The following is a 13818-nucleotide window of genomic DNA, read 5'->3' on the forward strand; positions in this document are numbered from 1 at the left end:
TATAAATATCTTGTACGGAAAAAGAAGTATGTTGTCACCATTATATTTTCATTATAAATTCAGAAATATAGTATAATCGTAGTTTCATACCTCAACTCCTCTGATTTTGTGTCCATTTTCTCTCATCTCAGTGCGACTGAATCCGTTAGACGGAGCTTCCTCCCCGTCCCTTCTGGATCTTATCCGTTCTAACAATACTGTCAGCTTTCCAGTTCTCCACAGTAATACAACACCGATGGCAATAACAATGAGAAGGAGAATCACTGAAAATATTAAAGAAATGTGCTGAAAATGAATGACTGCCACTCCATGATTGGCTAATGGTGTCATACGATGAACATTTGCCGCTATGAAGACTAATAGAATCTTTCACCGACTTTGCAAAACACGAGGCTTGCCGAGGGTTTAGAAACTTGACTTGAGACTCTTACCCTGTTGACACTGTCAAATACACGATTTAATGTTAATTTTACAAGCTGAATGCATTGTTGATGTGACGTTTATGCATTGTTGACATCATACAAACGTTTTGATATGGGAATCCCCCGTCTCCATTCTAGGATGAGACAAGGATATTTCACACTAAGAAAAGTGTGAAAAGGCTCCTTTATCTTACCATGGGCAGGTGTATCCACACTTTTCCCGGAGTGAGATATATTCACCCTGGGGTCGACACGGGAGATTACCTAATTCATAACAATTGTATGACGTTATGTCAACAATGCATTGACGTCACGTCAACCCTGAACTAAGCCTGTACGATAACATTGCATTTTGTAGATGTTACACAATGAGGGAACAGGGTAAGAGAAAGTAGTCATTCATCCCATTGTTTAAAGATTGGGAATCTCAGCCCTTAGCTGCCAAACAATCGGCAGANCCCCCCCAGTTGAAATTTCCCTTTCTCACCCTTAAGGCGGTATGAGATTCTATTAATTTCACATCCAATGTGTAAAAAGAGTGTGTCTTTGTTTCGCAGCATTAAGTAATGATTAATTGCTAGCATTAATCGTGATTTTTATAAGCCTTTTTGAAAATATTGAGGTAAACAGACATCTTGAAACCATTTGTAACTAACTATGTCAGCTTTTTAAATTCATACCTGCATGACAATGAAAAATAAACACTTCATTCCGTACACTTACATTTTAAGAACTATTCCATTGTAGACATTATTACATTTCCACCAATATTAGATCATCTAGCTTTATTTACTCCGTCCACTTGTTTGAACTGATATACTCCATGAATTGCGCTATAACCGGTGTATTAATGTTAACTAGAAGCGGACCGTGAATCATTAAGTTGACCTATGCAATGGCGAGGAACCTACACAGGTCTGACTTGTGATGTAATGATTGCAATGCAATTCATTTTCGGCATACTGTATCTACAACTTAATATTTAAATGTGCATTCACGTAAGTGTGTTACATACATTTTACAGTATCATTCACGTTTTTGTTTATATACGGCTTAACTTACCAATGACAATACCAGCAATTGCACCGCCAGATAAACCAGAGCTTTTTGGTGGTTCTGGTAACAAAGAAACAAATCTTCAATGGTATAACGACAAATACTGTAAGATCACTAGTTTTCAAGGGGTTTTTAATTTCGAGAGTAATCTGCTTCCATGGATTTATTGGTCCACGAAGTTATCATTTTTTTTTTATATTAAGTCAGAATCCGTATATGAGTGGGGAATCGTAGTTCACGTTTTCCTGAATCAACGAAATGGTGTTTTTTTCTCGGGAAAACAAGAACTTAAGGACCAACAAAAATATCTGTTTTCACAGCAACATAATTATGCGAAAGACGATAATTCCTATATCATACATTGATCTCCATTGATATATCGTTGTTGTTGGCATTTTTCATATATATGATTTAATTTGTTTATTATATACCCTTTGACATACTAAATAATGAATGTTTACAAAACAACAAATACTATTCTAACGTCGATGTCAATGCCATATTTAACTTAACACCGATATTTTTTTAATATAAAAACAATTGGATTCGACTCAAATTGATCGTTTTGTTCCGAATTGTCCAAAAAATAATTCAAAACTGATCAGAGTTGACTCATACGAAGGTGTGATATGGGTGCTTAAAAAGCAGCAACTTACTCGCTGTCTCAATAACGTAGTTGGACACTCGGCTATCGATTGTCTCCCCCTGTTCGTCATCGATGATATAGACAGTGTATAGTTGTATTGGATACCTGGTGGCTGCCACAAGTCCAGTGATGTCAAACCGGTCAGCGTCCTTGTCCGCTCTCAAGGTCTTGGTGCTATTGTCTGGCATCACCACCACAACTAAAATTGTATCGCGTGCATAACACGAAGGGGCGTGGTCCCATGATAAACTGACACCAGTCTCGGACTGTCGGGTCATCCTGATATGCATTGGCCCGAAATCTAAAAAAAGATTAACGTGATAATGCAGTTAATTTACATTTCAATTGTTTAAACAGAAAAATCTAAGTTAAATCAGCATGTAACTAATTGCGTGTTAAAACAGCTACATTTCAGTTCCAGTCTGTTCCCAAATATAAATATAGTTTATAAATATTAAAAAAAACTAGAATTCGCAAATAGAACTAACAGGATATAATTTGCGAAATAATCTGTGTAATAAACTGATTAACAGTAGACAGTTTAGAACAAAGTGAAGCAGCTTTCTGAGATTTTTTCAAAAAACGTTTTTACGTTTTTGTATCATCGAAGTCGTAAATATGTCAATTTTCACATTTTACTGGCGACGAGTTATTCTTCTGTTTCATTTTTTACTTTATCTGTTCAATACCAAAATACTTACAGTCTTCGATACCACTGTAACTTCTGATGCTGCTGATCTAAAACAGGTAAACATCCTCCTTAGTAGTAAGTTAACTAGGGCGATGTTAACTAGGGGGATGACTAATTTCCCGATATTATTTAAAATTTATATACAATTAAAGAAAATGCTAATAGTATGGTATTCCCCCCATAATCAAGTCTATGTTATACGGTCAAACATGTGCTTATTTGGCAGTGTCATAAATGGTCTTTATTGCAGGTAGTCTCTGGATATATATTTAGGAACCTGGAAAGTAACTACAATAGGAATATGAAAGTTGTTTTTTAACACAGATGAAGTCTTACAAAAGTTGGTGTCTTGAGCATTTTTGACCACTGATAACTTGAATAGTGCTTAACAAGATGAAAATACGTCATTTGATGATGTTACTGAAAAATGAAAATTAATAATTGCCATTGATATTTTATGTATGTGGAGAATGCGCAATTAAAATTATGACAGACAGAAATTTACTTACAGTCAAGACCCTTATTCGGGAGAGCATTGCAGAGTTAAGTATTTCCATCTCGAGTTCCATCACTTGGGTTTCGAGATTTTCTTTCGGAACCCTCATCCAGCAGTGGTTTATGTCAAATTCTATGCTATAGTTATACCTCTCTCCAATGTTGGTCCTGTAACATTCTCTATTACAGTCGTCACCTTGCTGTTGTAAAAAAACGAATAATCTATTTGTTGAGTATGTGTATAAAATAAATGTAAATGTTGAATTGCTAAATTACAAAAACACTTTTTATTTTAGATTACTTGGTATTGTGGTATGGCCACTGATCTTGGAACTTTTCATGAATTTACACTCGTCATACTTACTAGAGGGTTGTTATCTCTGACTGTATATTTTGCCATTTCCACTCAAAATATTTCAATAATTGAAAGGGGGAACTGTGTTTAATGCAGAGTACATTGCATTTATTTTTAAATAATTTAAAGACCACGAGTCTTCTTACATATGACATATAATCAAAACTTCTTTGTGCCCGTCATGATCAATATTGAGATATTGAATGATGCATATCTAATTTAAAGTCATATTAATACGTTTGATATGAAATCAGGACGCAAGAGGTTTAAATCAAAGGGATGCCAAAATGGCGTTAGCGGTCACCTGAGTTGTATCATAGTGATTTTTCATTGTTGCGACATGGAGTGGAAAAAATCACTTACTTGTCACGTTAAAAAAACGAAAAAAGTGCTGAACCGTATTGAAATGATTTTTGTCTTGAATAAGGTTTTCCCCCAATTAAGTCAATTCCCCCTTACCCCCGTAACCCTACACACAATCTTTCTTTCGCTAGTCATGTTATTTTAATTCAATCATTATTACACAAAATATAAGCAAAAGTGTTATTTCCCTAGTTTAGTCAATTTTCCGCCATTGGACCATCTCATCCTAATTATACTAGTTTGAATTACTTTCTGATGAAAATAGGCAGATCTTCTTAAAGTGTTATATATTTTTTTGCATTAACTATGGTAATTTTTGCCCCCACCTCAAAGGAGACACACGGCCTTTGGGTTATGAAATTTACAATTTATATGACCAAAACATGAGAATTGATGTACAGACAAACTAAATACATTGCATATGGCAGAGGACAATGTAACAGGTTATTGACGGGAAAATTGCGCAAAACGTTAAGGAATGAGAGAAGAGCTTTGAGTTATCATTTTATGAAAGGCAATACGCACATCAAAAGTATCCGTTGCAAATAAATAACCAAGATTTCAGTTTATAGTTTGTTCATTATAGATATATATTACCACTGGGTTTATTGCGTCCCCTTCCATCTTCACAAATGATCTGTTGTTTGCCATCCTTAATCTCCAGTGTATTTTGTACACTCCACTGTGTTCGTCCTCGCATGCAACATTGATGCTACAAGTAGTGGTATATATTATTATTAATCATCATTCGAATCGGGAAAAAGTAGATGTACACTTACAATGTTAAATAATTTACTCTCGTTAATTCGATGAATCAAAAAAATAATATATTATAAGATATAATTCGTTTTTAGAAATTCGACCATGTTTTAAAAAAGTACATGTAGATCAGTAATGATGTGCTATCTTCTCTACAGGATACGTTTCAGAAATAAATAAATGCGACTGCGAGATTATTTATCTTTTGCATTACCATCAAATACGTTAAAAGATAAATAACGAATCAGAGGAAATCAATCTATTTCTGACTTAAGGATTCTCTGATTTCTGAAAGTAACAATGCAATTTTCTGTTTATGATCATTTATACATGAAGGAGTTATTCATTCAACAAAAATACATTGTATCAACCCTTAGCGAAAAAATGCTACTTTTGTTCGAAAATATTCTATTCACAAATATTGAAATGTTGTCGAACTAGCAATCTAATGAAAATGTGAAGAGACTATCGTCCCAAGGGCCAATATTACTTTACCGCCGTATAGATAAAGTGTTTTAACAAAGTATGTTACGTGTCACTATTCAAAGAGAGCGACGTCCTCTCAAAACAAGTTGATCTATTTGTAACATGAACATTTTATCTGCATCGCGTAAACGAAATGTCTCTTTGTAAATGATAATCTTCAGAGAACTCTTAGAATACTGAATTATAACATATCTTACCGGCTGGAAAACGGGAAAGTTCCATTTTCTATGTTGGTTTGTATTGAGGGTTCAGTAAGGACATCTGGCTGAGACATGTCAAAATGAACAAGTGTCGATTCTATTTTGGTGTTTCCCATAGCGTCGTAAGCTCGAACCCATACTTTTGCCGTACTTCCGTCCCCAATAGCGCCTCGATCAAAATATTCTGTATCGCCATCTTTAATACCATCCAGTGTACGCCAGCTACTAGGAGGATTTGCCAGTGAAGATCCACCATCATTAGCATAGTTAGTCACAGTGTCGAAGCGTACGATACCCCGGGCGTTGGGGATCTTCGCCGTCTGTCTTTCTCCTTCGTTATCCTCAAACTGTGGTAATATCTTCTTGTATCCTTCCCCACGTCTTCCTCCATCATCCAGTTGATCAGGATAGGGACTGATAGAGTTGAGGAAGTAGTTATCTTCGTGAAGTTTGTTTAAAAAGTAATCCTTCCAAGTAATGTCTATATATGTTCGACCGCCAGTAGCGTTCCCATACCAGGACTGCCAGTTATGCCCAGTGTCTGCTTCAGCAGAAGATACAAACAATCTATGATTATTGCTGACCGAGATTGCTGACACCGGATCATACAGAACGAATCTTCTGACGTAGATAGAGTTGTTAGCTACATCTCTTGTCTCCAAAATCAGACTGTACATTCCGGGTTCAGAAGGGGTATGTGTTTTGGTGAAAACGTTAGATGAGTTGGTGTGGTTCATTCGATACATAACAACAGGTCCAAGGGGATCAGGCTCTTCTAGAATTTTGGAATGTCGATTGGGCTGCAGCTTGAATACTTCCAATGTATAATCAGCGACCCCGCTGAAGGCGTCTGACCAGCCAGACCAACGAGCGATAATAGGTGACTTGAAACCAAGAAAAACCTTCCATTAGTAAAGATTGGTAGACAGCGCCAACTCATATTTATTCAAAATAATAATTGCAAACAGTGTATGGTTCCTTCACTTCACAAAATTGTTTTGATATTGACAAATAATTTTATTTGTTATATTCAATATTAGATACAAATTAATATACAATTTTCCTGTTATTGAAGATGTTAGAGAAACTACTTTTTTCATATATTTTTATTATCATTTGCTTTAAACACATTTTCAAAGAGAATCTCCTTTTAAATGTTTAAAAAAGACAGTGTGAAAAATTGATTGAAGAAACATAGAAGAAATTAATATAATTCGTTAGTTAACCCAAACAGATATACCGGATGCACAAAATGTAGACAATTATTACGTCACATGTGGAACTTGACTGGGCGTCTACCTTGGTTATGTCTTTTTCCACTTCCAAATCTGGCTGTGATGGGCAGGAGCTGTTGCAGTGCACAGGGTCTTCAAAATCAAATTGGAACTGCATCACCTTGACTGTTTGGATACTTCCGGTGTAAATTTCCGTTTTATGAGGTTGGCCGGTATTTGTATCTATCAGATTTCTGTAACCACCTGTCTTAGCAGAAAACGTGAAGGTAAACCTGAAAATGGAATATGTTTTTGTAAAGGGTTCGTTTTAGTTATTTTGACATACAAATACACTAATGATTTTCCCCATTATAACAAAAATGGGAATGAAGTGAAGAATAAAACCTGTACAATTTAATCATTCACAATCTATACTTATGTCTAGTTATAAAGTAAACAGGAAAGCTGCTGTGCAAACAGAATGCATTTCTCATTGTTTTTTCTGCCCATTATTGACCGGTTGATTTGTTCTTAGAACGGAACATTATGGACATAACATGTTAAACATAACAAAGTGAATTCTAGCGACAGACTAATACAATATTGAGTGAAATACCTAATACAGCTTGTAGTCTCAATACCATTGTATATATGTTAATTTGGAAGTGTTTTAACATTATTAGTTTAACATTATTATTACATATACGATACTCTTACCAGTCTCCAGAATCTATTCGAAGCTGAAAACTGTCTTCTCTCAATCGACAGTTGAGCTCAGTGTTTGTTACGGGATTTGACGCTGATAAGCCCTGACAGCTGTATGTCTTTCTCTGTTCAAGTACATTTTCTCTCTTGGTCGTCCCTGGAAAAGCAATTGTATTGGTTGGAACAAATCATAGCTTTTTTGTTTAGACCATCCTTATATGTGCCAAATTAATATGTATATATATATTTACCATCGTTTGATATTGCCAATATGTATCCCTACCAAATTCATTTGACATTCATGTAGGCTATGAATACCATGGACCGATTGTTGACGTCATCATTATTATGACCTCATAATAGTTACGTTGGACATCGCTGACTCTCCCTGGGCGATGACTGTTCTATTCATTGAACAAGGATACAAGATACATAAATTATTTGAATTATATGCTGAAAATTAATAAATGTAATTTAATTTTATATAAGATGAACTGATTCCAAAAAATGGTAAATAGATGTATTAAATGCTTTCAGTTAGCATTCATAACTAAACAAAGTCAAAGCGCTTCAGTGAATTTGCCTTTGTCTAGTTGGAATTCATGATGCCTATGAATGCCAACTGAAAGCACTTCAATGCTTAAATTTCTTACAGTATACAGTATAACATAGAGTAATGCAGTTTTTATTATGCATCTCTAACCATTATTGTAGAAGAAAAACTGCTTTGTTGGACATTGAAGATATAATGATTGATCTGCAGCGCTTACCGCTGTGGTATTTGATATTGCACAGATGTGACTCCCGTTTATCGACTCGACCCTTATATCTTTATTGGTAGCAATGCAAGTAAAAAGAGGAAACATTTCAGTTACCAGTTGAATACTCTTTATATTTTAGGGGAATGACAGAATAAAACTACCTTTGTACTCGTTAGATGCAACACGGTATTTCTTGTCATACTTGTGAAATATATCCGGTATTCTAGAGGAACTCATTAAATTTCAATATGTTTTATATTATGCATAAACAAAACTGTCACGTCATCAACAAACTGCAGGATTTTGTTGCGTTACATTTGGCGCCATATTCCAATAACATCACGCTTGACAACAACACTACAGACAACTTTGAATGGAATGCTACCGTTTCCCGTTATTATCAGGTACACTTTGCTAACAAAAAGTTAACATTTACGTAGTAAGTGCATATTCCAAAAAGTTACAAAAAACACTTATTTAGCATCCGCTTCATCGGAAGCTGAACAGAAAATATTCGGCACTGAATGTAGTCAGAAGAAAATACCATTCGGATTGGTCAACATAAAATCAATACAGGACCGTAATGCAGGAGAAGTGTCAATAACACTGCTTCCGGTCACTAAACCATAAAGTCACATTTCATATTGTCTATTTGCATTGAATGTTTCTCTTATAAGACTACTTACTCTGTTTGAAGCGGTCATGTAATGTTATAGACTGCAATTTTCAAACTTTTTTAAAACATTGACAGCAAGAGCCTCGCCATGTGCCTGACCGACCCCGTGTATATTTCTAGTAACGGTAACCTTGCCCTTGACATTAAAAACTTTAAAAATAAAATTGCACATCTAGTTAAAACAGCGTATTACCATGTACAAATTAAAAAAATGTGAGACTTTTGGATTCAGAAATAAAGACAGTTCCCCGTCAGTCTATTTAAAGGAACAGTGACATTGACCCTAGATTATTTCAAAACCCCCATTGCACATCTACATTTCACAAAGTTTCAAAAAGATTAGTCTTTTGGTTTCCGAGATAATCTCAATAAACGAAAGTGTGGACAGACGGACGGACAGACAGACAGATGGATACACAACGTGATTTCTATAGGGCATTCCATGGTGATGCGGCACTTATAAAGCAATTACCATGAACGTTCAAACATTCACATACGCAAAAACCCTTTGATCGGTTAGGTGACTTCTTCTAAAACTTGAATAAAAATACGAGCACTTTGAAAATGACTCGTTAGAAATTTTGCAAGGTAAAGATATATGCACGATATAATTTTCATTTTACTATAATACATACCTTGTAACGGTAATCTGGAATACTCTGTGTCCACCATAGCGCTAACAACTCCAATCACGAGGTCGCCGATGTAATCTGGTTTCATGGGAAGTGTTTCACTGAGTGACTCCCAATCCAAGGACGCACTAAAGGTCATGTTTAATATATTGTAATTGTTTTGATTGCTCCATATTATTTCCGTTTGATTAGATCCTGTTGCGTCTACTGTATACTCGTAAATTTGCATTTCTTTTACCCGGTCAAAGAATGAGAAGGATGTTTGGCAACTGTCGATGATGGGTTTGTAATCCAATGATATCACTGGAAACGAAAATCACAAACCGTATCTTAATGGATTGAAACGAAGGGGCAATGATAATCAATAATAATGAAAAAAAGACGTTTACATGTTTTTATGAAAAAAAAATCATCCCTGGGTTATGTATAATAGTGTCAATGAACCGTACAACGTTTGATATGAACCAAACGAGTGAATATGTACGTAAACAAGGTCAAAATGACAAGTAAACAAGCTCAAACGAAACACAGAATACATATTCATATCATCATGTCATGCTCATTATTTGAGAAGCAATACCATTTGGTTTATTCTCATCAGGAAGCACCTGCACTTGTATGCTGGTGACTAAAACGTGTATACGTATTCGCTTACATTCTTTACAGCCACTTCCGCCAAACGCATTGGAGCATTGGCAGGTATTTCCGATGCACCAACCCGGAAAACAAGGATCAAGATGTGATGAACATTGCTCTGAAATGGAATGTTAATATCATTTTGCAGTGATGTTTGTCTATCATTATTGTCTGGATGATTAATTATAAACACTCACCTACCAGAAACAGGAATGAATGAAAAAAATATAAGAAATCAAAAATAAAGATAAATAATCATAATCAATAAATGAAAAGTTAAAAATAAAAGGAGGTAAGTTAAAGGAAAAATAACAAAAACCACATAAAAAACAAAATAAAAGAATTAAATAAATTAAAAAATACATACACCGTACGTTTGACAATGTATGGTATGAAATATTTCATTTTTAATGCACTTATTATATGATAAATATGTGATACAATCCCACATACCTTTAATACTGATTCGCTTATCATTCTGGTAGAATATCTTAGTTAGTGATTAGCATTTATTTTGGGAGAGTGTAATTATAATTATATTAAGATCAGTTTCATGCACAAGATAATCAGTACGATGAAACGTAATGTAAGAATGACGTACTATCTTCACACAATCGTCCGGTTCTGCCATCTAGACAACTGCAACGGTTTGGTGCTATACATGTACCTCCATAGTAACAGTCAGGCCTGCACACGGCTGCAAATATGTCAAGGATAATGTAAATAACAATAAGTAACCTTAAACAAGTGGTTGTCTCCTGATTTACATAATAATTAAGGATTTTTGTACCACTGCAAACATTTCAACTATGAATTGGAACCATTTTTTCGGCATACATGTAACTTTCATAAATCATTTAAACATACCAAGCGGACTTGTGTGAAAAATTATAAAAGGAACCAAACAAAATAAAATCAATAACAGCGTAAAAACATCAGCTGGGCTATACAGAGATTTGAACCCCGGTCCTTATTTTTGTTAAACTATCACTCCTACTAAATGATCATGCGTAACCTAGTAAACGGAATTGTGCTTCTACTATATTATCCAAAACGGAATTAAGGGGATGTTATTGTATAGACAGGGACCATGCCTTCAGTTTATCTTGATTCGCAACTTGTTTTATCTTTTTGAACGTATAGGGTCTTCGAGAGAGAAAATATATGCCAAATTAACGACTTGCTGTTTTGAAAACAACGATATAGCTGTCTCGTAATTACGACATAGCGATCTGTTAATTAAGATTTACTATATCTTAATTACGATTTACCATCTCTTAATATAGTTATAACGACATGATAATCTTGTAATAACGACATTGTTATCTTGTAATAACGACATTGTTATCTTGTAATAACGACATAGCTATCTCGTAATTACAACACAGCTATCTCGTTATTGTTACCTTCTATCTCGTAATAACGATTTACTACCTCGTAATATGGTAATAACGACTTACTATTTATTATAACGAATTAACGACGACATAGCTACCACATGATTTCGACCTACCATCTCGTAATAACAAGATAGAGATTATTTATTACGGCATAATATTTGTTTCCTTTTGACCCGTACCGGCTCCCGTAATTTTGTGCATTTGATGTTCCTTAAGAGTTATTTTGTGATGGAAAAAGACACCTCGATTGGTCGATGAATAAAAGAAGCATAGTTTAATGACATAATCAACGCTTCATAAATAATTAGAGCTATTTACTTCGTATTTGGAGTTTGTTAGCAGTACATACGCTTGTTGCAATTTTGATTGCCGGGACTAGTTTCCTCATATCCCGTACAACAAAAGTATTGAGTTGTGTAGGCGGTATAGCGTCTGTATCTGTAACCACAGCACCTAAAATATGAAAAAGAGTATTTACTATTATGTCAGGGTCAGTTCTATGTAAATATTAACCTACAAAATAAATATAAACTTTATTCATTTTACAACAATAACGAAACAAGTTATTTCAACTTATATTAATCACCTTTGTTGACCTGAATGTAAGCGTGCAGGAGGTCTTAAAGAGAAAGGAAACCGAAATACCAGAAGAAAACCTACGTAGTCGGGCAGGTTAACCTCGACCAGTTTGGTGAAAGGCGAGTGCGTTATCTATTGCGCTACCCGATCAACCAAATTCAAATACAAATTTGCATTGCATTATTGTGTACGACCATTCTATGTCCCATTTGTGCTTTTTATATCGGACCAATTCACTTGAGATCCCTGATATATTAAACACAATAGGAGAATATTAAAATGGTAACAAAATCATTAACTAACTCAGAACCGATAAAACTATGTTAAAATATGAACAAAGAAAAAATTGACTTAAAAAGTGCAGGGAGAATAAAACAAAAGCCCCGGAAGTGTAAACGTCCACATACCTCATCCGTAAGTACGACGGATTCCACGTTGTTTATTTTTACCTTGCACTAACGCTATATAATGCATACAGTCATCTGAAATTTCTTATGTACCATTATGTCAAAATATACTTTTGTCCACGTCCAACATCAGCTAGCTCATATATCCTAGTTAACTAGAATGTATGAATGAAAAAAATGCTACTCACCCATACCATGTCCGGTAGTAGCAATACCTTCGGTAGCGGTAGACTTTGACTGCTCTGCTGCATACCCTCCTGAAACACACAACAATGTATTGGTATTTGATTGAAGAAGTGAATAAAATGATCCTATGCATAAGAAACTAAAATATCTTTGCATAGAAATCTGAACAATGCACATTTCGAAAAATATCACATAGCCCCCTGACATACACACCATATTGGTATTTGAATAAAGAAGTGGATAAAATGATCCTACGCATAACATTCATTTTATAGAAATCTGAACAAACATATTTCGAGAAATATCACATAGCCCCCTGACATACACACCATATTGGTATTTGAATAAAGTAGTCGATAAAATGATCCTATGCATAACAAAAGTTATATAGAATGTAATATATCTCAACAATACAATATGTCATGGTTCGAAAAATTATCACATTATCACATACCCTCCTCAAACACGCAACGCTATATTATTATTAAAATAAAGAAATGGATAAAAATTGCGTTAAAAGTAAAATATATTTAAACATGATTTTAACAAAATAGATCACATGCAGTTAGAAAAATATTACATACCCTCCTGAAATACAGAACAATATATTAGTATTTGATTAAACAAGAGGCCCAGAGGCCTTAATAGCTCACCTGGGATTATTGTATAGTTAAAATATGTTTAGTTTTGTTCATGAATATCGTGTATAAAATTAGTGATGATCATGAGAGGAGGGCAAACTTGTTCCAGTGCTTTGGCCGGGGTCTTTGGCTTTTAATTAGTTATTGCCATTATAGTACCTTCGTAGTTTCTGAGATTGTGACGTCACGTTATTCATCAGGGTACGTGAAATGTTTGAAAGTCTCGGCTTTGATGCAATCATTGAAAACACCTGGATTCAATGCTACGATAACGAACGGCTCCGAAACGTTTAAAGATTTCTGGACAAAGTATATTTACGTGTATGAGTACGTCTTGCCATTTACATTTTAAAGTAATTAACATAGATTTTATGAGCCCTTAGTTTATAAAACTTTTTACCATAAACATGCTTTTAACCACACTTGTTTTAAATCCATTCATTTGTACTGTACAGAACGAGAATGTTTTCCTCTATTTCCCCTAATTCGCCCCCCCCCCATCTGTCCC

The 13818-nt window shown here is 34.7% G+C and overlaps 1 protein-coding gene across 1 annotated transcript in view; it reads right to left on the bottom strand.

The window, feature by feature from the left end:
* Positions 1-13818, bottom strand: part of LOC110457120 — a 31577-nt gene that overhangs the window by 7451 nt on the left and 10308 nt on the right. Inside the window, exons 2-15 of the mRNA XM_021508226.1 lie at positions 12672-12740; positions 11847-11950; positions 10699-10794; positions 10117-10215; positions 9465-9764; positions 7405-7549; positions 6773-6980; positions 5471-6357; positions 4626-4740; positions 3325-3510; positions 2826-2862; positions 2135-2425; positions 1485-1538; positions 91-263 (exon numbers count right to left, since the gene is read on the bottom strand). Coding sequence (XP_021363901.1) covers positions 91-263; positions 1485-1538; positions 2135-2425; positions 2826-2862; positions 3325-3510; positions 4626-4740; positions 5471-6357; positions 6773-6980; positions 7405-7549; positions 9465-9764; positions 10117-10215; positions 10699-10794; positions 11847-11950; positions 12672-12740 — 2764 coding nt within the window. The remainder of the gene's footprint in view (positions 1-90; positions 264-1484; positions 1539-2134; positions 2426-2825; positions 2863-3324; positions 3511-4625; positions 4741-5470; positions 6358-6772; positions 6981-7404; positions 7550-9464; positions 9765-10116; positions 10216-10698; positions 10795-11846; positions 11951-12671; positions 12741-13818) is intronic.

Source organism: Mizuhopecten yessoensis, unplaced genomic scaffold (genome assembly GCF_002113885.1).
Source record: "Mizuhopecten yessoensis strain PY_sf001 unplaced genomic scaffold, ASM211388v2 scaffold9023, whole genome shotgun sequence".
NCBI classification, from domain to species: Eukaryota; Metazoa; Mollusca; class Bivalvia; order Pectinida; family Pectinidae; genus Mizuhopecten; species Mizuhopecten yessoensis.